At 41.2% G+C, this 27791-nt stretch overlaps 1 protein-coding gene across 1 annotated transcript; it reads right to left on the bottom strand.

The window, feature by feature from the left end:
* Nucleotides 1-566: 566 nt before the first annotated feature.
* Nucleotides 567-27791, bottom strand: msra (methionine sulfoxide reductase A). The gene is made up of 6 exons (XM_041063673.1): nt 27578-27791; nt 14742-14810; nt 14099-14218; nt 11042-11146; nt 10069-10175; nt 567-1580 (listed from the first exon to the last, which is right to left on the bottom strand). The coding sequence occupies exons 1-6, from the start codon at nt 27711-27713 to the stop codon at nt 1410-1412; spliced, it is 708 nt and encodes a 235-aa protein (XP_040919607.1). The 5' UTR covers nt 27714-27791; the 3' UTR covers nt 567-1409.

Raw genomic sequence — 27791 nt, 5'->3', positions numbered from 1 at the left:
AGAGGAACGAGGTCATCCAAAATCCTGTCCTGAAACACAACACACCATAACAAAAGAGCAAACACAAACATGAAGATGTTTTTTTTTCATCATAAAATCTCCAGTTCACCCGGTCCGTCACAAACTCAGAGAGAGAAAATAATAAAGATAATACAAAATTTAAATCATGCGCTCACTTCTTCATACCCCTGCATTTATATGGACCTTTGCAGACCTGCTGTTCTCCACCTGCCCACCAGATGGCCTCATGTTTCCCCACCTTCCCCAGTCACCTGACTCCTCCACACCCACCCGTCTCATTTCCTATTCCCTTATCAACCCACAGTGTCTTTAACAGCCTTTTTCCAGGTCTTCATGCTTCGTGGGCTCGTGTTTAACATCCAACCGGTTTATCTTCCTGATTCTCGTTCCCCATGTTTTTCCTCCTGCTGTCTGAACCTGCCTGTGCTCTGTGCACACACACCACCTTCTCCATCTCTCACAGGGGTTTTACACTGTATGAAATGAACAGTCACTGTACTGTAAGTTAGGAATCAGGAATCAGAGAAGACACTGTTTACTTCTGATTTCACCAACTTTTAATATGTTTCATTCCTCAACGGATTTTGAAAAAGCAAACAGCATCAGTTTCAGAGCAACCCTTTCTTAAATAATCATGATTTATGAAGCCACCTGAGCTAAAACACTTTATTTTCATCTGCAGCTGAAAGCCAGCGAAATAAGGACTACAACACACTGTCTGTCAGAACTAAATTTAATGCTTTCTTAAATAAATCTTGTGCTGAGACTGTGTGGGAGCTGACTATTTTTTTTTTCACTAGATTTCATTCTCTTCATTTTATGCATCTGTCTCACAGGAGTGCATTAGCTTATACAGAGTTTCATGTATCTAACATATGAAACTGTACCACATCTGCCCAGGCTGTGAAGTGCTGCATCACTGTTACAATACAGTCTATATACATACATGTTCAGGCACTGGTATGATTACCAGTTGCAGAGAGATGAGAGGACTGACAGCTTGTATCAGCCTCTAAACTGCAGTTTATGTTGTGTTTCACTGGGTCACATCAGGCTGGAGGAGTGTGTCCTTACTGCAGCACAGTCATCACATTTCTGAACAAAAATCAGTGTGTCCTGACCAAAAGTAGTTATTTTCAGGAAGATTCAGCAGGAAAACGTGGTCCTAAGACTGAGGAATATTAGCATTATCAAGTCCACAGGTGTGAGGCAGTTTACATATTACACTCATGCACCTTAATACATCATTAAAGGTACAAAAACCTGATATGATCATATTTAAAAACCAAAGCTTTTTGCATCCGTAAGCATTTTAAATCTTAAAAATCTCTCCACCATAACATCCTCACTCAACAGATTAGACGTGGTTCTTGGTTGTTGTTGGCCATCTAAGACTTCGGCTTGATTCCTATTGGGCAGGAGACTCCTGTCCCGCCCAGGCCGCAGTATCCGTCAGGGTTCTTGCTCAGGTACTGCTGGTGGTAATCCTCAGCGTAATAGAACGGCTTGGCTTCTGTTATTTCTGTTGTTATTGGACCAAAACCTTCCTCCGTTAGAACCTGGAAGAAGCAGCGACAAAGATGCAGATAATTTATGGATTTACGTGGATATAAACAAAATCAGAGTGTATGATGGGAAGTGAAGTTCTGTTTGGTCTCTACAGTGCTGAGGTGTTGCTCTCTGAGTTGCCCTTTAGTTTTGGATTGTAGGTGAAAATAAATGCAGATATCCTGGTTTTGTTTCGATAGCTTTATTTTCTTAAATGCATTTGTTTGCTGCATCAAATCAACTTCACCACAAGAATCGTTTGACATTCAGCTGAACTGCTAATTAGCATCTTAGAAAAAAGAAGAAATAGGTTTAATGTGTTTATGCAAAGCATGTGTGTAGCTCCCGGCAGGACGGTAACTCCAAAAACAGACAATACACACACACACACGCACACACACACACACACACACACACACACATACACACACACACACATTCACAGCAGAATCAGTTGGTGATGGCACCTTCTCCTCCTTGTGATAAAAATTACTCTACCAGATGGCGTGTGGGTAAAATTAAAAGACAAAGAGAAATGGCGAGCGCTCGCTTATGAAACTTTCATTCCTGATGGAAGAGTGTTGCTGTGATTTTCAGCTTGTGTGTGCATGCATGTGTACAGCAAAGCATCTTATTTGATCATGTCATGGAGGGTGGAGGTTTGACATTTACATGCTTTGCCTTTTATCTGCAAAGCTGCTGTTCTTCCTCCTCACACGACAGCTACAAATACTCCTTCTGCACTGAAAGGGATCCAAACCCAAAGCCTCTGAAGTGACTACACCACAGTGTTTGGTGATTATACTTTTAGTCAATTTTAGAAGTCGTATATATGTTAAAAGTATTTTCAGGTATTCAAATATCATGATGAATGCAATTTTTAAAATAGTTTAGGGGTTCATAAACACTAACAGATACACATTGAGTCAAACTAAATAATAAATGAAATAATATTTGGTGTCAAATCCTTCACAGCCAATGACTGCCTGAAGTCTGTGACCCACATTCATCACCACACGCTTTGCTTGTTGTGGAGTCTCTCTGCCTTAAGTCTGGTCCTCAGCAGGTGGACTGCAGCTCAGTCGGGCTGAGATCAGGTGACTGACTTGCCCAGTCGAGGATATTTCACCTCTTCATCCCTGAAAAGCTCTCTGGATTCTTTGGTTGTATTTTTTGGGATTGTTGTCCTGCTGAACCGTGAAACGTTGTTTGGTGAGTTTTGGTGCATTTGGCTGAATCTGAGCACAGACTTCTCCTGTAGATAGACCTCCTTTGCTTTTTTCTCTAGACTTTTTTCTTTTCTGTTTTGACAGAAGTAGATTTTTGTTTCATCAGTTCATGCAACTTTTTTTCCAGAACTCTGCCGGTTTCTTTTTGTATGTTAGTGTGAACTTTGGTTTTTGAGGATTAACAGGGGTTTGAATCTCCTGCTGAAGCCTCTTGAGGTTCTTGTCATGAAGTCTTCTCCTGATCGTTGGCAAGGAAACATGTCCGCCTACATCCTGGAGAGGCTTCTTGACCTGCAGTGAAGTCAAAGCGGTTTCTCACAATGCAAATGATTTTCCGCTCATCGACAACACTTGTGCTCCTCAGTCCAACCAGGTCTTCTGCCATTTTCTAGTTTTCCTCTGAGCACCAGCTTTTTTTATGTGATGTACCAAACTGCTGATTCTGGATTCAAACCAACAACTTTTGACATCTCTCTGGCAGATTCTTGCTTTTTTTTAAAGCCTCGTTATCTTTTTCACCTGCATGGCCACCTCTTTAACTCCGCTCTTCAGTCAGCTCTGAGCCACCTGTGATCTCTTGTGTGCATGAACTGACATTACAACAACACACAGCTGCCCCCAAGAAACATTTTGCAGACAACTGTCTCGTTACTTTTGAGCCCTTTCAGTTTGGGCGCTGTGTGTTTAAAGGGCTTTATTCTTCACACAGTCGACGTAAACCTACTCGAACTAAACAGACTTGGCACTTTAACATAGCATCTATTATTTTATTTTAAATTGAATATTGCTATTGCAACTGTCCAAGAACCTAGTCTGGACTGAGTCAGACATCATCAGTGTTTCTTAATGGCCCACGTTATCTGATACTGTGGCTGCTGTTTTTGATCCGGCCGTAATGATGATACTGTCGATACCGTTCCACATTTATTTGATTAAAAATTTAATGCGTATGCTTCATTGACTGGCTGAGTATTCAGGTTAAGCATTTAATAACTGGGTGCTTCATTTAAGTTTGAGTACTCAACTGCAAAAAAATCACGTACTATAATTCACAGCTTAATTATATGTTCCATATCCTGTGATTATGCGGCTTATGGGGCTGTTTCGACGTGATAATTCACAGAAATGTTTTATACACAGATCTAATAAGAATGCACATGAACGCCTGAGTGGCCTCATCGCTGTCGAAATTCTTTACGATGATGAATAAAACCGTTTCAGATTAATCAAAAACAGTGAAGCAACATTATCTTGATAATAATAATATATGTATAATATATAATAATATTTAAATAGTGTCAGTTATTATAATTTTTTTACCAATTATTATTTTTATATTATAGTGAAATATAGTGACACGTCCGGCATAGATCTGATCAGGTGATTCTAAATACATAATCAATCAAACTGCATCATATCCATCATATCACAGGGTGAATGACAGCGACTGGACCCCATACATCATCTAACCACAGGTGTCACCAGTGTTTACTTCTCTGGACACATCCATCATCCCTCCCTCCACCTGTTCATTAGCCAGAGAGCCAGAGGTCGTGCAGGCCTCAGGGAGCCGGCCTGGACCTGAGGCCCCAGCGGGGAGCCCCTCCTCTGGGATGAAGGGGGACTCTACAGGCCGCACAGCCTTAACAAAATGTGATTTTCAAAGCTGGTAAAAGCTTTGCTTAGATGTTTGGATTGAAGCTCCAACATTCGGAGCTGATTTCATGATCGTTCTGGCTTTCTAAAAATTCCATCTGTTGGTATTTAACTCTCCTTACTTTTACTCTTCTGTTGGATTAAATTCTGTGTTGTTCTTCATATGGAGACATAATGTTCATACTTAACTTTACAAGTAAAGTTGAACACTGTATGATAGTTGACAACTATACAAATCTATACATTTGGCACAAAAAAAGGCAGGGACAGTAAAGCACAACAGCGTAAAGGTAGATGTAAGTATGGGAAAAAGTGTGATGGCATCATTGTGCAGAGACGTTTAATGTGAAATGGAACAAACTGGAACGAATTCCTGGGGGAAATACTCACAAGATCTCGGTTTCTTTTTAATACAAACACAATCAGACCTAAAAAGCTCTGCTGCTGGGTAATTTCACACATTGCTTCCTCTAATAGTTAGTGAGAGGTAATTGTTAGAAAACCATTTTAACTTCATTTACGTCAGCACAGTGAAGTTGTTAAAGAAGATGTCAGCAGACAAACCCAGAGGATCTGTGATGCTTTTACAGCAGAAAATACCAAAGAGACGAGAGAGACAAAAGATCTAACGCTGGCGAGTTCAGCTTCTAATGGACAGAGTGTTTGCTCCCTGCTGTTTGATTCATCAGTTCCTGTGAAGATTTCCCACCATGACTGTACTGACACCACAATTTAATTTGAGTACGTAGTGTGGAGGTTCAGCACAGCAGTTAGTCAGAATGGGATTTTCTTTTCTGTTGCAGTTGCACTTTGGATTTTTACATACAGATGACAGGTTTATTTATGCGGCAACTTTCAAAGACAAAGAAATGAAGAAAGAGAGAAAAACAGAAAAAAGAGAAGATAAAATGACTTAAAATAGAACTAAATCAAATAAAGCAAAAATAGTACAAGGCAAAGACATAAAGCGATACTAAAGTACAGAAATAAACAGCCGATAAAAACCAAGGTTTTTAGCTTTTAAAACAGTTTAGAGTCTGAGAAGACCTCAGCTGTTCTGGAAGTTTAGTCCACACACGTGGACTGTAGGAATTTAAGGCTGGTTCACTGTATATTAACCTTCTGAGCAGACATTACACTTTAAACCATTAAACCATTGTAAATCATTTAACACTTTAGAAAACAAGGGAGAATATATTAAAATTAACACATAAGTTGCCCATGCTGTGATATGAGGACTTGACTAAGTTGCTTTCTTACCCTATGTGCAGATATTTGCAGCCAAAGATGCATTAAAAAAAGGAGTTTTGTGAAACTGTGAGTCACACAGGCTCATAGAGAAACTGAAACTCATGTCCAACAGCAAGCTGACTGCTTGATCCAACTTTTATCAGGAGACTTGTTCGTACCAGAGAAAAATAAACACGTAACCATAGAAAGAAACATCCACACGAAAGTCTCCGTGTGACTTAATCTGACTAATCTTGTTAAGTATGTCCAAGCCTTAAAACTAGTGTTCTGACAGAGCTGCAGCTGTCTAATCACATCTTTTGGGAGACTATGGTGGCAGACTACGAAACTCTTGTTTGCAGTGTAAATTCTAAAGGAATATTCCACAGAATTTAAAAAAAAATCCCCAAAAATGTCTCAAACTTCTGTTGCAGCACAATCTATTTATCAACGTCTTTGCCACCTATTACCTACACAACTCTGAACGCAGGTATAATATACTTAATAGTGATTAATTAGCACAATGATGATAGTTTGATACGTTTTATTGTAGATTACACTTGAGGAGTGGTTTGACAAAATTTCTAGAGATGTTTTGATGTGTTATTTCTCTGGGTCGCCACTGACAACCACTGTAACGGCTGTGAATCAGCTATAAGTTAGAAATATGAGCACTGGCTTCAATCCAACTCTACCTGTCATACCCAAAATGGCTGCATTCTCCATTACACTGGTCTGATGGCATCCCCAAACGCCCGCCCTGCCTTTTCACTGTTTCAGTGCGTTTGTTTGGGCTGGTCCTTCTGCTGTGTTAGCAACCCGCTATAAATGCATAATTCACGTCCATTAATTTGCATGTCAGAGAAGTAGATTGCTCATTTGGAATGCAAATACCTTGACTGCTCTGGTAAAGCAGGGAAACGTGAACAACACTGATAAGCACCCACGAGACAGAGAGAGAGAGAGGGAGGAAAAAATGGAATGGAAAAAAAGGTGAAGCTGGCACGTGAAAAGCGCTAGAGAGGGATTTCATAGACTAAGAGGAACGGGAAAGAAAAGAAAAAAGGAAAGGAAAGCAGCTGTTTGGTGTTTAGGAGTAGATATATGAGTGTTCATGAAAAGAAAATGCAGCCAGAGAGGTGCATCGAGAGAAAGCGATGCCAGAACAATGAGCACACACTGCTTTAGCACCCATGCTTGCACCCACTGAGCAAGCACACATTATTACATAAAGCAAGCATACAAGCACACACACAAGCACAGACACAGACACACACACACACACACACACACACACACACACTATTACCACTTCCACCTGCCATTTTAGACGCAGTGCACACCCTAATGATGGGTAGGAGGCAAGAGAAGAAAAGGGAGGCTCCTTTCATGCTGCAGACAACTGCCAGCCGCCTGCAAGGTAATTATCTGCAGTGCTGTTGTACCTTGCACACACACACACACACACACACACACACACACACACACACACACACACACACACACACATACACACCAAATTCCCCAATCACTCTCTGTGTGAACAATACAATCAAGCCAGGCGGCGAAGCGAACATAGTCAATACCCTGACACCAAATTAACCACAGTATTCTCTCTTCTTCACCTTCCCATCGCTTTATATCGCCTCTCCTCACCTTAACTTCCTCTCTCTCCTCTTCCGTCTGAATTTCTCTTCTTCCTCTCTTACATTTACATTTTTTATGTTTGGTGTATGAAACGTGGCTGGAAAGGGGAGAGAAGACTCTGAGGATCAGAGTGGATATTAATAAGAATTCAGGAAGTGTCTGGTCGGCATGTCTTGGGAAAATCCTCTGTGCTGTGATGCATTTTACATTTTCAGCTTGTTTGGAAAGAACAGGAGGAAGTGGGCAGTTAGCATGAGCGGCTATAGCCACTGTGGATGCAGAGACAAAGGAATGAAAGCCACCTACGAAAGCTTCATCAACGAGAGAGACTCCACCCAAGATTTTTGGGAGCATAAAATCATTAATATTTCAAAGATGGGACAGTACAAATACAAGTAAAGTCTATGAAGTGAATGCAGGGAAGTGAAGCGTCTACTCTCAACATGGAAAGAAAAAAAAACACTGAATTATTGAAATTTTCTCGTCGTCTCTGGCACGGAAACGCTCTTATTTGTGTAAAACTTAAGATACAGAGGACCTCAGACCAAATATAAAGTTAAAAACATTTTTAAAAAAGTGAGTCAAAACATAATGTGAACAAACCCCAACAGTCAGTGTATGTATATGAGTGTGTGTGTGTTTGTTGGAGTGTGTGTGTTAGTTTTGCAACTAAAGCGATTTTTGTGGAGGACAGATTTAAGGCCCAGATGGTTTGGCATGGACTGTGTTTGCTATAGGCCAACTGCTCACACACACACACACACACACACACACACACACACACACACACACACACACACACACACACACACAGATGGGAGAGGGTGGGGGAGGCAATCTGGTGAGAAAAAAAAAAAAACGAGAGAGGAAACAAAACCTAGAGAGATTTTGATGAAGAGATGTGGTGGTTCGATGTTCGATGAGGAGAACTGATCCATCTACTCGTCTGTCTGTGGGATAACAACCACAATTTAAAGACAGATAGAGATTGTGAGCATCTGTCCATCTATGACTGTTATGGATAAAAGCTTCTGGCCATAACTAATTAAACACACACACACACACACACACACACATACAGAGATGTGTCTCTGTGTGCATGTGAAGTGTAAAGTTATACACACAGAAAACAATGAAACATGGGGGTCGTTCCCAAACCTCCAGCCTGCGCTTCCTGAGCTAGCTCATGGTGGATTCTGAGGTCTGCTTTGGATCAGTGTAGTACAAACCAGTCTCACTGTCTTGTCTGACTGCAGGACATTTGCATCCAGAATTAGCTGATATTCAGTGGAATCCATTCGTCCCACTGTCTGTGCAACGTGTCCTGTGTCAAACCCAGAGCAGAATATTTCCAGCTCCATGTTTAAGGTGCTGCTTCCATCAACTGCTGCTCCTCCTTCTCTCCAAACACACCTTTGATGATTGTGGTCAAAGAGCTGCAATTTAGCTTCATCTGTCCGCAGCAGTTGTTTTCCAAAACAACCCGGGCTGATCCAGATGTTGCTTTACAGACTTCGGACACTGACTTGACCCCGCTGTGGAACAGTGCACCACCGCTCCTGTGTCGTGTTTGCAGTCATAAGGTTTGGCTTCACCTTTCTGCCCAGTTTTATCTGAAAGTTTTCTTCCTGATCTTGTTTTAACTTCCACAAATCCCATTAACTGCCATCTCTTAACGACATCTCGGACAGTGGAAATTTCAAGCTCGAAGCGCTCTGATATCTTTTTATTGCCTCCCCTGCTTTGTAGGCAACAATTAGCTGAGTGTTACTACAAAGTTTGAAGAGTCAGAAAGTTTATCAGCTCTGGAAACGTCCTCAGCTGACAACTCCTAATGACAAATCCTAACAAGTCAATGAAGGTCGAACGAGTTCATAAAGTTAATAAAGAGAGTTTATAAGCACACGTATCCAAATGTCTTAAGCCAATGAAACCAAATTTAACAGTGCATTAACATGAAGGGCAGCTCATATTCAAAGCTGTCCCCACCTTCATTCTCCACCTCTCAGTTTGTCTGCTACACCTTACACATAAAAAGCCAGGGCATAACTAAAACCATTAGGCCGATCCTGTGCTCTACAGTTGCACATCCACTAAAGTGCTTGAACCAAGGAACCAGGATTTTACTCAACAGACTCTAAGAGACAAATCCTGCTGAGAGAAACAAGGTCTTACAAAGAAAAGGAGGGATGAACCAGGGGAAGAAATGGAGAGAAAGGGGACTAATGAAGTCCAGACTACACTAGAACAGAATAGAAAAGAAAAGAAAAGAATAGAATAGAGTAACCTCTTCCTCGTCAGTTTCCATGGCAACAAGCCCTGTTGGTGGGATGGTGGTGCAGAAGTCTCAGCAGGAGAGACTTCGAGAGAGGGAGTGTGTGGACATCTTTTGTGAGAGTGTGTTCACTTTAGAAAAGCATATGGGTCTATACGGCAAACGACACACACACACACACACACACACACACACACACACACACACACACACACACACACACACACACACACACAGATCCATTATGTTTGAGTTTTCATCTGCTGCCGCCAAAAGACTGTCTGAGAGAGACTGAAAGAAATAAAGATGTGCAGCAGAGGGGGATGCTGGGAAATGGGGCCAGAGAGAGAAGAAAGGACGGTGAAGGAAAGAAGAGACCAACTAAAGGAGACATGGAGAGAGAGGTGGATGGACGATGAAAGAGTGATGATGAAAAGCTGAGGGACTGATGGACATGTGTACCTTCTGATATTGATCTCTGGACGCCAAAGCTTCCTCAAGCTGCTGCTTTGTGTAGGCGTAGATGGCAGAGCGGTATGTGGTCCCAACATCGTTCCCCTGACGCATCCCTGAACACACACACACACACACACACACACACACACACAAATAAAAAGTGAATATCAAGATTTGAGGATTTGAGCTGACATGAGGTGCCTTCATCCTGGCAGAGAGAACACCACATCATCTGAAAACAACAGCTGCCAGCATTTCCAAAAATATGACTCGTCTGTCTTGGCAGAGCCGAACGTCGTCTTTTTTTTTTTTACTGCGATCTGATCATTTCATCACGTATCTTTTCATCATTTCTGTGTCAGCTCGTCAGCCCGTCAACCACAACATTTTTGTTGGCTCAAAGGTTTTAGCCACGCTGGTGTGTGTGGCTCTGGGGACGGCTGTGTGCGTCGGTCGATCTGTCAATCTGTCAATCACACGCTTTGGTCAGAAGTAAAATATTTTCGGTACAGATATTTATGATCCCCAGAGGACAAATACTAATGACTTTGTGATTTTTTTTTTTTTTACCTGTCTGGATTTAGAAAAGTGCAGGTGATGAACTTTTATTGACCCTGGCTTTTATATTAAAACATGCATCTGTGCTACATTAGCTAAAAACTTTTTCTGGTGCCACCATTAGGCTGAGCTTTACATGTTGTGCCCACTAGTGATAAAGAACAACCACATGTTCTCTTCACTTTTTCTGATCCAACAAGTTTGTTTCCAGGTGTGTGGTGAGCATTGCAGCCTCACTGCCTGCACAACAACAGAACATTTATTTAGAGATTTCCCTCTCGGGTGTTGTAAGGAAACATACTGTGTGAGATGAGGTGAAACACTGATGATTCATTATGCTGCAGCAAAATTTTGAAAAAAAATCTAAATTAAAAAACAAACGTTCCTGTAGTTCTGAGTGTGGCTGTGGGTGAGTCGGTACCTTGAGTCGGGTTGTGGCTTTCCCAGAAAACTTTGAGCAGGTTGGGGAAGCTGATCTGGTCCGGATAGAAGACAACTCTCACCACCTCAGTGTGGCCTGTCCTACCTGCAAAATACACCTGTGAGTTCATGTGTCAGAATCACAGAGAAAGACCACAGCGTCAGTCTTACCAACGTCACTTGTATCACTAATGTTTGAGGTCCTTCCCCTTCACAGCTTGTAAACATTTTACTGTTAGAAATATTTTTATTTAACCTTTAAGTAAAGATACAATATGTGAGATTTTCACTGCCCCATTTCTGCAGGCTGAATTCATGGCCATGTCTTTGAAAATAGACTCAGCTCAAGGTCCACATACTTGCTTCGTTCAGACCATTGACCAAAGACACAGTCTCGTTTGTTAAGCTGTTGTGGACTTAGATGTTCAAACTTCCTGTCCAACAGCTCCAATGGTTGAACGCTGCAGAAGAAGTAAGTGAACCTTGAGTTCACATGTGAACTGCCAAGCTCAAAATACTTGGAAGTATTTTGGAATATTTTGGAATCAGTCAAAATGAAAACAGCAAAAAAACCCAGCCCTGTCCTTAAAAAGCCCGTATCATTCCAAGGCTAATTTTAATGTTCGACGATAACAAACGATGACTCCTGCAGACAGACAGACAGATAGCAGCTGGTGTTGGTAATGAGTATGACCCATTACGCTGCACCTCATCTTCCTCCCGTCTCTCCTTCTACTTCCACTCCTCTCTCTCTCTCTCTCTCTCTCTCTCTCACACTCTCTGTCTTATTACTTTTTTAATATCAGGAGTTATGGATTCCTATGGTAGATATTGGCGAACAAAGACAAAGCAGAGGTCGATATTAAATTAATGCCTCACCAGGCGGATCTCACAGGAATAAATTCATCTTGGACAGGATGACAACTTAAGTCGTGGTTGAAACCAGGATAGAAAATAAAGCTGCAGAGAGCTTCTGTTCACTTAATGTACATTTAACCCCCAAATTACCTTACATTCTCATTATGTCACTATTTTAACATGAACAGCTGAGTGTGACACACTGAGAGCAAAGACTGACTTCAAAACGAGCTGTAAGCTCAACATAAACCGTTTATCACTGCATAAAGTTGTTATGGCATTTCATGGATTGTGTTGTGTTGCACAGCCGGAAGATGTATGTAAATGTCAGCAAGAATTACAATGACCTTATTTACCATCGTTAATTTAATCCTGTCCAACACTAAAGACTGATATTTTCTTTGTAAAGTTTCCTTTTTCCTTATTTTTGATGATCCAGTCATCCATGGTTAGTTGCCACTAATAAATTGTTGGAAGAGTTTTGTTGGATGTTTGAATGTGCGCCCTACACCAGATGTTCTGTGAGCCAACACAAGCACCAGTGTTGTAGTTTTTTCAGCTATTAACGGTAAAAACAAACAGATATTCCTGTGAGTGGAAGAAGACGGCTTTGAAAAGACATAATGATGAACACAGTGAGTGAGAGGAACACTGAAGATGAGGAAAATAATGAATACTGTTGTTTTTAAACCCAGTAATACAGGTTAAGTTTCTTTTTATTTTTCAAAAATAAAACACATGCAAATTTTATGCCCACATTTTGAACCCGCATTGAACCGAGTGTAAATATTTAACCAACGATGAATATTCAGATCAGTCTCTTGTTTCTGTCTCTCCTGAAGATGTGAAGGTGTGAGGAGCACTTAATTTAGCCAAGCGCCCTCTTTCAATAATCTGCCAAGATACCGTGCTAATTAAAAAAAACACACATCCATGAGTTCAAACCGGGTTCAGATCTGGTTCCTGTTACAAATGTTTGTTTTAGAAACAGTGAGAGCAGAGAAGTTAGTGAAAGTTAGTTAAAGACACCTTCTTTTCATCAGACTGGGGACAAAGTCTCACCGGTAAACACAAACAAAAGTGAAAAAGTGAAATGACGGGCAAACGTGTGTTAAAACAATTCCCATTCACAGGACATTCAGAATGCATACGTGTTAGACAGTATACATATTACAAAGCGTATGCAGGTATGCAAATGTGACAGGGGGCTGTAAAGTGTGATGTGTGTCCACGGCTGAGCAGAGAAGTGATGAGAAACTGTCCTGGATTTCTGCAGCGCGTAGGAATAAGAGTCCAGGACTGTTTGCGTAACGTACTCCACCATGACTCCAAACACCAGCTGACAAATTGACCTGTGAGTTCTGTGAACTGTTCCTCCTCTGCTGCATAACACAAAAATCACGCACTCAGCCTGTGTTCTCCAGCATTTCAAACGTATTTATGAGCTATTTTACAGAGATTCACCAAAACAGAGAGAGTGGAAGAGAAATGCAAGAGAACTGGCTCAATGCACGCTCCATGGATGAAGATACAGCAAGAGTGAGTTTTTTTAATCAATATCTATCCATCTAGAATATTTTTCAACTAATCAGTTAATCATTTAGCCTATAAATGAGTTTATACATGAAAATCACAAGAGTTAGAATAAACTCCATAAACAGCTTCAGTAGTAGATCCATATTTTCCTCTAATAAAACTCTGAAAACCCTCCTGCTGTCTTCAGCACTTGTGTTTGAGTGTATGTATGCCTTCACTGTGTGTGCACCTGCACACACAGTGAAGGCAGCAGATACCTGAAAAAACAATTAATCAAGTAAACTTTTCATAATGTCTGACAGATATTTGTTTTCACTGTGTTCGGAGGAATAGAACTAAGTTAGAAAGTGAGAGAGACAGGTGGTGATGCAGGTCTAATGATGGATTCATTACCAGCTGGCTGGAGGAATCACTGGGAGGTCTGGACACGCATCACACGGAAATACACAAAAACACACACACACAGACACACACATAAATACATTCTGCTCAGAGTGGTCAGGCATGAATAGCAGCCTAATCCATGCCCCGGTATAATAAGGCCTGAGGGAAAATGATTCACTCTTCTGTTTATGTGTCTTGTTTTTCACATCTATTGACTTTCTGCTGACAACACACTGCCAGGTACACTATGTGTGAGTGTGTATCAGTATGCAGAGGCTACCTGTGCAAACCTCGTGGTAGGTGGGGTTAGGTGTATATCCTCCAGAGTAGCCCACCTGGGTGGAATAAACCCCCTTTTGTCTCCAGAACTTCCTCTCTGCTCCCCAGAAACAGCCCATGCCTGTGATGAACAACAGAACATCAGCCTGTAACACCCAAAACATTTTAACAGACAACAAGACAGAAAAGATCAGAACCTCTTTACTTCAGATTAAGATAACCTACACATTCATCTGTATATAAGAGTTCATATTACAGGCTGTGTCCATTTAAATCTACCAAACCCTCACACCCTCTCTGACCCTGAACTAACGTTCCTTTAAAGCGTCTTTGACTCCTCCCGTTGCCCATCGAACAGAGCAGATACTCGGCTGCTTAGCCAGGCCTTCTGTCCATTATAAATGTTTGCTTTTGAGAATGCAATCTGGTACAAGCTGCCCTTTTGATTAACTCAAAAACAAAATGCAGGCATTGTTGCCTGAGTCACTCGTTAGTCACTGTCCTCCTAGGACACAGTTGCACAGACATTAAGACATCTTACCCGTTCAAGCAATTTGAAAATGAACAACTGAATAAAAATGTTGTTAGCATAATCTCTATGCAATGTCAAATGTGTTACATACACTAAATTACAAGACACTTACCAAACATGACCATCTCTGTCCCCTCTGGAAAAGGTGGAACAGTCCTGTTCCCGTTCACATCGTGTTTGGCTGCAGGAGAACGTGAGAAAGAAAAAGAGATTTTGAACATTAAGATTCAGAATCAAACGGAGTCTGTAGAAGCTTCTTCCACCTCTCAAAGATATCAGCTTCGCTTTTACTGATTACTACACACAAATCTCTTTTCTGCTGCTGCTATAAGGTGATAGCAAGCTAAGACTAAGAACGGGTCATTGTCTTTTCAAATAACTGTTTAAATTGTATAAAAGATCAGTTTTCCTCCAGAATCACAGACCTGTCAGAGTATGAAAGCCTCTGAAACATCATTATGAACATTCAGGAAGTAAATTCTCTCTCCGTACTCCACTCTATTGAAACCCACACTGATTAATATAGGTAACAGCTCCATCATGATGGTAAAGCGAGTTTCACAGAGGTAAAATTCTGCCACAGCGCAAAGGAACAATGTCCAAACAGCTGATAAACCACCATCATCTGGGAGAACAGTATTTTTAAACAAACACTGGATTTTTATTGATCCTGCACCACCAACAAAAACCCAAACTTCAGCACTGAATTCACATTTGAGGTATACACACACACACACACACACACACACACACACACACACACACACACACACACACACACAGTGACCCACTTAAACAGTAGTGAGCAGCTCTGCATAATTTCATAGCAGCTGCATTCACTCCAATCAGCACAGAGCCAGAGGTGCATGAGGACCATTTGAGGCCACCCAGCCACCTGGCTGAGCTAACACGCATCAGCGTTAGCATGCTGGAAGCTTTGTGTATGAATGCGTGTGTGTGTGTGTGCGTGCGTGTCTGTGTGTGCGAGCGCGTGTGTGTGTGTGTGTGTGTGTGCAGATGGCTTGCTGTACAATGCTGTGGGGGAGGGAGATGGATTAAAATAAATGGAATGGGGTAGAGGAGAACAAGGATGAACCCAACATCTGGATCTTCCCTCTTCACATCCTCCCCCATCTTTACACACACACACACACACACACACACACACACACACACACACACACACACACACACACAGACAATCTTCATGCATGGTAGCATAACTGTCATGAGGGCAAGCATGCCTATAGACAATAGCAGCCAGATGGATAGAGCCAACCAATCAGCAGCACTCCAAACCCACAAACACACACAAGCATCAAAAATGTATTAGTTATCATCCGTTTGAATTTTACATTTTCTACTCAAGATGATTTCAACTTGGAAAACAAACATAAAATACGCACACATCATTTGAACCTCTGCGAGTCCTTCCTGTTTGTCTGATCACATGAGCAGCCTTACACCCCGCAGCGAGTGTCAGGTCGACTCTCTGACAGACTTCAGAGACACATCCTCATCTTCCTCTGTATTCTGAGGGAGGAAGGTTTGATTGGGTGCTGGGGAGGAAATGACTGCAGCTCCTCACCTTCAGTCCCTTTACAGTCCCGTTAATTTACCCTCCATCATACAGCATCGCTATTGTTGGCACTGTCAGACTGTGCACAGTACTAGCTGTGGGTCCAGCTCACTGCACTGAAAAAGGAAGACACATCCCATCGGTTTGGATAAAAAGAAATATTATAAATATCAGCATTCTCTTTGTATCATGGTTTGTGATGAATGTGTGAGGAAGGCTGTCTAAATCTGATTGATTGACCATGACGTCAACATGATGTCGTTAATTTCAACTCATTTATACGACACCTTGTGCTTTTTCATGTCATGTAGACAACCTGGAATTCACGGGTGAATTTAAATCTGCTGAAAATCAGCACAAACTAAGGTTTGCTCCAAAAAGCATCAGCCTTCAACGACCTGTATATCTCCATGTTTTTAAAATGAAAATTTAAGATCGACCATCGTAACACCGGTACAAATACTCTGCCGCCTCCTCCTCCCCCCCCTCCTCTCACATTATATTCTGTGTGTGTTAGTAATGTCTGCCTTCAGGGATAAGTGAAGGCATGTTCATTACTGGCTACACACATACAGACACACACACACACACACAGTCAGAGAGATAAACAATTTAAATGTAAATGTCAGTGGGGAAAGACAATAAGTCCAGACAGAATACTAATGAGTGTAACAGCTCTGTGTGTGTGTGTGTGAGAGAGAGAGTGTGTGTGTGTGTGTGAGAGAGAGAGTGTGTGTGCGTGTACATGGAGAACAAGATAAAAAATAAAAGGTGGCAGCAGAAGATGCAAATCAGCTGCCTGTCGTCTGTTTCCCACTGAAACATACACACTTTTCTTAGATAATGACGGTTGATATCACTGTAAAGGCCCCACTGTAAGAATCGCTACCAGGCCTTTTTCCTCCTGCATCCTTTGTCCATACATTTTCTGCTAATTTTGTGTTACGTTGGTCAGACCAGCAACTTCAAAATGAAATAAATAAAGTATAAAATGAAAAATGGTAAAATACAACATGAGGCTAAAACAAGGGATAAATCATTTCAACACATGAAAGCGAGAAATAGAAAATGAATACCTCAACGGCATTCATTAATATTCTGCAGTTATCTTTATCACACACACACCACAAACACGCACACAAACACACATTCTGTATATACAGCGGCATTTTTCTGGAGAGTAATTATTTCAAGCGGCGCTCCTTTGAAATGCCTGTTCTCTAGTCGCCTTTATCTCACTGGGAACGATAACAACGCTTCTTGTTGATTAACTGAATTCATATTCTTGTGTGGGGTCGAATGCAACTCTGTGTGTGGGTGTGTGTGTGTGTGTGTGAAACTCAAGACTATGGGTTTATTGTAGCTTCACAGCATTGTTTAACCTTGCATTAGTTCTCTAAGCAGAATAAAGTCACAGAAACGCTCAGGGAGTGCAGCTGAAAGTAAAAAGTATCAGGCTGCACAACAGGAACTTCTACTGAAACACTACATGTTACCGACACTCAGACTTCAGGAGGACGGTTTCATCAGACCCCCACACGGTAAATGCGGTTGCTTAAATAGAGGAAGATTTTTTTTTTCTTTCCATAAGCAAAACGATGTTTATCTCAACTGCAAAAGCTAATGCCTGACTGTTTATGATGAAAACTAATTTTCTTTTATTTGGCAGTAAAGAGCAGTGAAAAAGGTTAGAAAGCACTTCAGGACACTTCACATCAAACAGCGAGCCACTTCATTTTAGGTACACTGTGTAGTGTGTGTGTGTGTGTGTGTGTGTGTGTGTGTGTGTGTGTGTGTGTGTGTGTGTGTGTGTGTGTGTGTGTGTGTGTGTGTGTGTGTGACTAACCAGCCTGCCTCCCAGTCTCTTCCCCAGCTCCCTAAATCCTGTCACAATAATAAGCCTGATCACAGAACAGGCCTTTATCCATGGCGACATCTGTGGCGCATGCACGCACACTAACACACACGCACACTAACACACACACACACACACACACTAACACACACACTCCATTAGTGCTGCTCTATTTCAGCTCAGGCCTACATGTGTGTGAAGGCAGGCAGAACTGCTGCAGAATCAGCCAATCAGCACTCGGCGTGCTCTCTGTTTTATCTTCATGTCCTTTCATCACATCCTCCACCACTTTTTAATTTTCTGTAGCGAGACCACAGAAACAACACAGAAAGTGAGAAAACACACTCGATGAAGACAGAACAAACGGGTCAGCACCACTGCTGTGAAATGACATTACGCTGCGTCATTACACCGATTCTGATTCTGTGCGTCCTAAAGATTTATATCAGCCTAAAGGAAGAGGTGAGAGGTTCACCGCGTTTCTGCTTATCCACGATAAAGCAGAAAGCAGCTTTACGTCACCCTGCACACACAGCTCACTGTGAACAAAGTGCTGAGTCAGGCTCCTGCGTCACAGCTTTAAGGCCTGGAGCTGTTTCATCTATTTTTACTTAAACTATCATGTTTACAACAAGAACAAAGTCCAAGAAGAAGAAACTGAAGATGAAGAAATTAAAAAGGAGAAACTAAATAATATTTACAAAAAACATACACAGTCATGTATATACACAGATATATGTATAAATATTAGAGCCAGAATGGCGACAAAATATTTCCTGTTTGTCTGTTTGCTTCTTAAATATGAGGGTGTGATGCTTTGGTCTGAGGGAAATTATGTGGGGGATCGTTTTATAAACGAAACGACTAATTAGCAGATTAATCAATAAATATTATCAGTGATATATAAAAGAAATCCGGCTAAGAATCTATTTTTACCATCTGTGTCAACAATATTTGTGATTTTCTAAGTCTGTTCTTCTTACTGAATATTAGAGGCCAGCAGACCAGACCAGGGCCTCACAGCGCTGCCCAGGCCAGGAGAGGTGCTACAACCTGGGCCGAATGTACAGGGCTCCCCCTTCTCTTCCCCCTGGAGCTCCAGACCTGACAGTGATAAATGAACACTGCAGCTAATGTCTGGCTAGGGGAAGATTGGAGAGTCTACACACACACACACACACACACACACACACACACACACACACACACACACACACACACACACACACACACACACACACACACACACACAGAAAAGATTGCCTCAACTGCACTGCAATTAAATCTACAAAGTAACCTCCCCCCACCCTCGCCTCCTCCTCCTCCTCTGTCTCTCTCTCTGATTGCCTGGTTTCTTCATCTTCCTCTTGCTCCCCCTTTCTTATCAGCCTCCCTTTACATCTCCCTCCTCCACCCATGTCTCTCTTTCCATTTATTTCTCCCTGCTACAGTATCTCTCTCTCCCTCGATCTGAGCCTCTCAATCAGCTGCTCTGATTGCCATCGTCATTTTTATTACTGCCCATCATTACAACCATCAGCGTTATCCTTATTGTTCTGCTGCCGACAGCCTCGTGTGCTGGTCTCACAACACGCAGGACGTCTCAAGGAAGCCGTGTACTTGCTGCAGAATCACAAATGTGCAGGATATCATAAAAAAACACAGGCTTCACATGTCACAGATAAGGCTGTTGTGGAAGAGGTGCTTAGGTGCGATAGACAAAAATTTAGAAACAACAAACTACAGCCTAAAAGATGATGACGAGCAGACATGAAAATATAAGATCAGCTTGTCAGCATGTAGTGATCAAACTCAATGATTCACGTGAAAACTTCTGAACTTCAAACCACTGAAGCTCTGATTGTGACTGACAGAGCAACGTGCCAAAAACGATAGAAACTGAAAAGGTTTTCTGTTTCCTGACTTTGTAACGTTCTTCTTTAATGCAGAGTTGCATCCACTGTAGGTTTGACAGCTGTTAATTCCTGTTCTTTCCTCAATGTTCCTCGGCACAGAAACACAGGAGTCTCTCAGATAATGTGACAATACAATAGGTTCATGCTACAGTTTCCAACTTTAATTATTTCAACTTAGAACTCATGTTTTGTTTTCTAAACATATATTTTCGAGTCCAATTGTTTGTCTTTTTTACTGATGATTCAAACCGAATTTCGTGTCCATCTGAGTCTCTGAGTGCTGCAGGTATGAGTCACCTAAACTCGTCTATGCAGAAGATGAACAGAACTTTTACTTCAATGACCCTTGACACCACAGAGAACTCCTCCTTTGCAACTCGAGAGCAAAACAGACATAAAACACAGTCACTGTTATGTCTCAATCCTGACATGTCTCATCTCACCATCAGTGCTGTGTGAAATAGCAGATCTGGTCTTTTTTTACTGAGATTAATGTTTTATTTCAGAAAAATATAATTTTTTTATGTCAGTGGAGGCAGTCTTTATTTCGGGCAAGGGGATGGTGAGAAATCCTGATTTGGGGTTTCTATTTTTCTGGTCAACAAAGTGCATTTTGCCACATACTGTATAATGATACTGAATTATATGTTTCCTGCTTTGTTCTCCTTCTCTTCATCTTCTCTGAACCTTTAAAACTCTTGATTGACAGCTATGTGTGTGGTTAGAGTGGTTGTGGGGGTTAATAAGTGACCACAGTGTGTGTGTGTGTGTGGGGGGGGTTCCCTGAGGGTCTGACTCGATCAGTCACTCAGAGCCATTAGTAGTGAGACAGCGTGTGGTCTGGAGGGAGGGGGGCAGGAAATAGTACTTAATGCACTTTGCACTTAAAAAGATGGTGGACTGATTGGACCCTTTCAAACATGGAATCTGTAAAATTGCTGCGTACATCTGTATGTTAAAGTAATGGCTCTCTGGCTTTCACACATACTGTATGTCTTTATGGAAAACGCTGACAGTTGAGTAGAGCTGTAATGCTTCTGAGATATCTGGCATCTGGAACACGAGATTAGGCTGTAAATCATGTTTAATATACAAGGCCAGAGACTGTTTACGGCAACGTGTGCACAGGCTTTTATTAACATCAATACATTTATGATATGTTGAGCAGAGAGCTCTTCATCATACTGTGAAACATTATTATCTCTTCCCTTGTAAAAAAACAAATGGCTCCTGTATTTAATACTTAAAACTGTGGCTACATTTTGTGGAGTAAAAGCTTCTAGTCTGCGCTTTAGCATGGATGTGTTTAGTCGTGAAAGGCCACGTAATTTACATGGAAGTAAACCTGGTTCAGAACAGCAGAATCAATTCAGCAAAGAGGAAACGGAGAGGGAGAGAAACCAAAAGACAAATTTAAAAGAAAACTTAAAGTGAGACAGCAAATTGGCCACAAACTGTAATTAATAATCAGAACTTGGCTGGTGACTGTCATCTACCTCTTATTTAAAAAAAAAAAGACTGCAGAAAACCCATTTTGAATCCGGATACAAATAATTTTGGACTAAAATGGCCAAGTAAATGTCACTATGTGCAGATTTTAACGTGTTTCCAAAGCTGCACGAATCTCATTAATCTTCTTTCCCCTCATTAATCATGAAAATGTGAAAATTAATCAGAAAATGTGTGTTAGCAAACAGCCATTTACAACCAGCAGAAACAGAGACATGAACGTTTACTCAGAGCTGTTCATCTGTCCATGTGATGAATTTACAGAGGTGACTTCGGACTTAGGTATCAGTCAAATCTCTATCTGCTGTACAGCACCTCCTCACTACACAGTTAGCCTCTTCTGTTTCAGTTTCCCTCCATCTTTTCACCTCTGTCCTCGTCTGTCACATTCACTCCGTCACTTTGCCGTCAAGGTCATCAGACCACTGTGTAAACAACAAAGAGCCCCGCTGATGGAATCGCACGCATTCATTCATTCATTCACTGGCATCCCTCCGTGTTGTCGTGGTAACAGCTATGACAAAGGCTGATGGATAGAGGAGTGCCAGTTTGAACCTGATAACCTTGCACAGTTATTTCACTTGTACAGGAGACGGACGGACAGACGCGACCGTACAACGTCAGCCTCACCTGGATTCACCTGATCTGTGAATCCAGGACACTACATAGCCAAAAATATGTGGACGCAAGAATATTATAACATTATGCAACTGACTGATCTAAAAAAGTGATCTAATGTTTTTCCTCTAGTGTTTACAAGAGTAAAACAAAAGACCTTTTTATGAAAAATAGGATTGATATTACTCAACATCAATAGGCCACTTTTGTACATGTTAGGTGCAACTTCTTTGTTACAGGCATTGTCAATGTTTTACCCAAATGGTTTGTATCTGTTTAAATGAGAAAGAGAAAAGTTTCTGGTGTACTAGACAAGGCTGCAGCTGTTATTATCTCCGTATTACTTTATGAATGTACTGATTATCTAATCAATCAATCCATTAATCCTTTAGCTGTCACAAACAATGCAATCCCTGCAATAAGCGACGTCTTTAGATTGCTTATTTTGTCAGAGCAGTCAAAACACACAGATGTTCAATTTGAAGATGCAATAATGATAGAGAAAAAGCAGAACATCATCACATCACATCACCAGAAGCTGTAGGAAGCAAATGTTTGATTTTTGAAAAGCTCATGTTTTTTTTTCCACCGCTAGATCAGTTATCTCTCACTGTAACGCGCTCCCACTTTCTCTCTGCTTCTGAGAAGCAAAAACAAGAACAACAAACAAGCAAAAACGAGAAATTAGCATGTCTATGTAAAATCATCACCACTGTTACTTTTTTACCAGCTAAAGCTAAGTTGAGATTTTAACTTGGACTGCAGCTGGAGCTGCCGCGGGCTGGCCAAAGGTTCTTGGCTTCAGCTGAGAGGCTGCCTCCAGCTCACAGCGCGTGGTGCCAAGAAACAACTTTTTGTTTTTTAAATAAATTTTATGCCTTGAAATCGGATCCTTATTAGCATATCATCTCTCTGGATATTTATGTCAACCTCGAAGCTTCTCTAAAAAATATTTTCTGTCAAAATTGCATGTTCTCCAAACGGCAAGCTGCAATAATAATGATTTACACCTACAAGTACACCTGCTAATTAAAAGACTTGCACACACCAGCTGCTGGATGTCTGAACACATCTGCATTAAGCTGCGATGAGGATGACATTAACTTCTTCATTAGTTCTTTGTTTTCATCTTTTTCCATCTGTGAGCAGGAGGGAAGGGTGGACGTTTAGAGGGTGGAGTGAGATATTGGGACAGCTGCAAGTAGAAATGTCCAGGTAACATCAGAGGACAAGTAAAAATCATAATCATGTTGCAAACTAATGTTACTGAGGATGAGTAAAGAGAGACCAAGCATTACTCTTGTTACTGTTACTGTTGTTGCATCTTGATAGATCACCAATCAGCCCAACTTACAATATAAATTCTGTTTTGTGTTTCATTGCTGAATTATATTAAAAAAAAAAAAAAAAAAAAAAATCTTTGCAGGCCATTAATGTTCAGACAGACAGGTTCAGACAGTCTGGGAATGTGAAGGTGAAGGAACAAAATAGTGGTTGAAAAAAGATCAGCTGACTATTAAGTTGGAAGAAAATTAATTGGAAACTATTTTTGATAACAGATTCGTCGTTTCCAATGTTTTTCAAATGAAAATGCCAAACAAGGCTGCAGCTTTACCAATGTATCTGACTTTTTTCTCTGTCATACTGTGACAGTTACCTGAATATCGTCTGACTTTTGAATGTTTGTTGGACAAAACAAGCTATTTGAAGAACTCTGACTCTGGCGACTTGAGAAAAGCATCAGCTAACTGAACCAGTAACTGCACTAATGACCGAAAGCTTTTTTTTCTTATGATTCATTTTCAAAAAATGCCTGTGCATGACTTATTTCACTACTCGTGTGTCCAATATCCAGATTGCTGACAAAGTTACATGACATCTTAAAGGTGTGCGTTTCTTGCTTGGAGCGGGTGGCGGTGGTGATAACCGTCGCTTGCCAAGAGCTTCAGCCATCGTTGCGTTTACACGACGTGAGGTTAGAAGTTAGAATACGCCCTCTGGGCAGCACTACTTCTTCATCCTCTCATGTCGGACTGAGGGCAGACCGGACGATACAGTGACTCACTGTCGCAAAGTGGTATTACGACGCAGGACAGGCAGGCCGGAGCTAGCTGGTTAGCATGCTAATTTCAGTTGAAGAAAAGAAGCAATAGAGAAGAGCAGAAGCAAAACAAGAGCTCGGATCAGCACTGCTTTCCACATCTCTTGGTGAGTAAAGGAATGAAGTTTGATGCTGAGCTCCAGATCTTTCTTTTAGACGGTTGTATGTATATATCTGTGAGAATGGACTTAATGTTCTTTAAAGTAGCAAGTTAATCAAAATCATATTTGAGTTATGTATCTGTCTCTTTGGACATCATATGGGCTGGAACCTTGAACTCATTATTTATGATCCTACTATCTATGATTTACAATCGAAAGCTCCACAACAGTTACTAAATCACTGTGGTGAGATTATTTAGATGAACTGCTTTTTCCAAGGCCATAAATAAACTGAAATCCTAAACTTTTGAGCAAACAAAGACAAGAAGCTCTTTAACTGCTCACAAAAACTGAAATTCAAACATCTACAGTTCCACAACAGCAGGGCAAACTCCATCTACTGATGAAGATGATGTGATAGGGTTAAAAGCTCCAGAACTAAATGGACCTTTGAGGTGAGACTGTTTTGTTATTGTCTAACCTTAACCCAAGTTCTGTCTCCACAGTCAAGAATTCACTTTTGAGTCCTGTCTATCAAAGGTCACAGTTCAAAAGCAACCAAGTCAACTGCATAAAGATATTACAGAAGTCAGAAAATGTGAAAAGCCACACTTTCTGTCTTTTGTTTAGGCGTCTGGCCCGGCTTGGCCTGCTCTGAATCCTGTAGACCAATTTCCAGGAACACCAAATCCTCAGATTAACGAGAAACATACCCGACTTCTCTTTTCGTTTCATCTTGTATGAGAACATTTCGCACTTAAATTGATATTTTGCCAAGACACTTAAACACAAATGTTCTGTATGTTTCAAAGCCCAAGAAGCATTCATACACAGACCTCTTGCTTGGTGCATGGTTGGCCTTCCTCTGGCTACTGGTGGACTCACTGAAGTCAAACATCCCTCCTCGTCCAGTTCAGAGATGTTGTTCAGCTCTCCAAAAATGACAAATACCCCACTCTCTTCTCTGTTATCATTAAAATTGCAGGTCAGCCTATGAGATTGTGGTCACTTTACAATTAGTCTCCGAAATCTGGTCGGGTCCAAACGCTCCGATGCGGAATTTCATTTAAAATCGCTCGTTTTGTTTTTTTGATTCCCATTTCCCTTACAAAAGCAGAGTTTTCAGTCCGTTGGAAGTACTTTTCTCTCTCGTATTTTCGGAGGCGAGGCAGAGCCCGTCCCCATCCACCACCACCACCATGCCTGGACATTTCTTGATTTCCTCTGGCGCTGCAGCCCTGAGCCAGACAGACAAAGGAGGGGAAGCCCTGCCAAGTCTCTCCACTCCAGGCATGGCTGTTCCCTCTCCTCTCTGCTCCCTCGCTCTTTCTTCGTCTCTCTCGATTGTGGTAGCGTTCCCGAGAAGCTTTGGCGATCCTCCAGCATGTCTGCCACTCTGTCTGAACCCTTGCATCCATCCCGATCGTCCTTTTCGCAGTGGACCCCCGCCCTCCTAACCCCTCCACTCCCACATCCTCCTTCCCCCAGTCCAACCCACTCCACTCCAGCTAAAATATTAAAAATATTTAGGGTAAATCAATCAAACTAAATCTAAAAGGGTCGTTTAAAAATCACTCAAGCATTTTATTCTGTAAACTCTGCTAACTACAATTTCTCTCTGTCTCTTTAACACTCAAATACCACTGAGTCAGTATCCCCAACACTGTCTTCACCACACAACCTTTACACTTTCTACTCATTTTAGTCACCTTTCTCTTTAAAATGTTAAAGGGCAGTGAGTGCGTGTGTGTGTGCCTGAGTGTTTCAGTGTTGGGTCTTTTGCTCAGTGCCAGTGCAGATCTATTCATCATGTGCCAAGACTCAGCGCCCTCACTTGTTGTGAAGAGGGTCCAGGTTGGTGCCAACTGCCCTGACTGCCAACTTAGGGCTGCTTTCAGTCTGTTTATGCACACAGAAAACTCTCACATACATATACACTCTGTTATCTCAGTCACTTGCATGTTTAGAGCGACAATTATCTTTCACAATAAATAAACAAATCAACAGATGCATGGATTATTAAAAGTCAATACTGATATTTATGAATTAAAGTATCAAATCCTGTGATCTATGAGACCAGATTAAAGAGAAAAGGACTCAAGATTTTATCAGACTTGTCCCATCCAGCAAACTGCCTTTTTAACTCTTTGTCCTCTCACAAAAGACTGAGGAGCAATAGGACTAAAACAACCAGATACCAGACCAGCACATATCCCAGTGCTGTCCACCTTCTTAACACCTTAGAACTTGTACTTTAGACCAGTTTATTTTGATTTTATTATTTTTATAATTTATTATTTTGTTGTGGACTGGTATTAGTATTTTAGTATCCTAGTTATCTAATAATGCTTTGAATTTGCACTTCTTTTATTAGGTTTTATAGATTGTTGTGGACTGGTACTATTATTTTAGTATCGTAGTTATCTTATAATACTTTTGAGCTTGCACTTGTTTTATTAGGTTTTATAGATATGTTCTTCTGTCATTGTTACTTATGCTGCTACTAATGTCAGTGACTGTGTGAGTGTTTATTGTTTATGACTGCAAGAATGTTTTCTAATTGCACTGACCTCACTGAACTTTGTTTTTCTCAGTTTGCAGTGACCCTCTTCACTGTGACACATGTTACACAAATTAGCCCTAGCTGTGCAAAAAAAAAAACGTACTATAGGGCATACTGGGATATTTATACAACAGATATTACTTTTGAAAAACTGTATGAATGTAACTGGTTCACCACAGCAATACCAATACAAATCTGAAACACGTTTTCTATAAATAATTTGAACCCTGCAATATGTTTCCCCTCAGATCTGTGCTGAGAGATGCCTCATTGTGTCTTTACGGCTAAGTGTGATGTTTATCTGATTATGAAATTCACTTTTTACTTTGCAGACTTTTCATTTGTGGTGAATTTGGGGGGTGGTAGTATGGAATCAGCAGATGCTTAAGTTGAGGTAAAAGTTTGTTCTCGCTCTTGTACCAGCAACAGGCTGATATAGTTTGTTGTTTTTGAATTTATGTCTGTATTTTTTCAGGTTTGAGGAAGCACACTGACATGATCCTAACAGCAGGTGCAAACGGCTAAATGAACATTTATTTTGTACTTAATAACTGAGGCTTTTCCTGCCGTGTGAGGAAGGAAACGCCGCAAACGTTAAGCACAGATGACCAGCAGACTGCGTTTCGAGTCACTCTCTGTTGTCATAAAGTTATAAGTTGCTATAGACGCTAGCATGCTAAAGCTAACCGGGCTCAGTGAGTCTTACCGGACACTTTGATGCTGTCAGTCCGCCCAGGCAACGCTGTCTCCGGAGTCGGCATCTGGGCTTTAGAAGCCATGTCTCCCATCCTACTGTTTACAAAATGACGCCAAATCAGACGAAGTCTGGAGGAGGAGACCATTGAACCCACAGAGGCACCAACACACTCCCACAGCACACTGAGGGCTAGCTAGGCTAGCTTAGCTACATAAGAGCGACA

Source organism: Toxotes jaculatrix, chromosome 19, assembly GCF_017976425.1.
Source record: "Toxotes jaculatrix isolate fToxJac2 chromosome 19, fToxJac2.pri, whole genome shotgun sequence".
NCBI classification, from domain to species: Eukaryota; Metazoa; Chordata; class Actinopteri; family Toxotidae; genus Toxotes; species Toxotes jaculatrix.
This window is presented reverse-complemented; position numbering and strand designations above follow the sequence as displayed.

Excerpts from the sequence above, each read along its gene's own strand:
- msra (XM_041063673.1), bottom strand. The coding sequence starts at position 27,713 with ATGGTCTCCTCCTCCAGACTTCGTCTGATTTGGCGTCATTTTGTAAAC. Across the intron at positions 11,147-14,098 it reads CTACCACGAGGTTTGCACAG|GTAGGACAGGCCACACTGAG; the intron begins GTAGCCTCTGCA and ends TGTATTTTGCAG. Across the intron at positions 10,176-11,041 it reads AAGCCACAACCCGACTCAAG|GGATGCGTCAGGGGAACGAT; the intron begins GTACCGACTCAC and ends GTGTGTGTTCAG.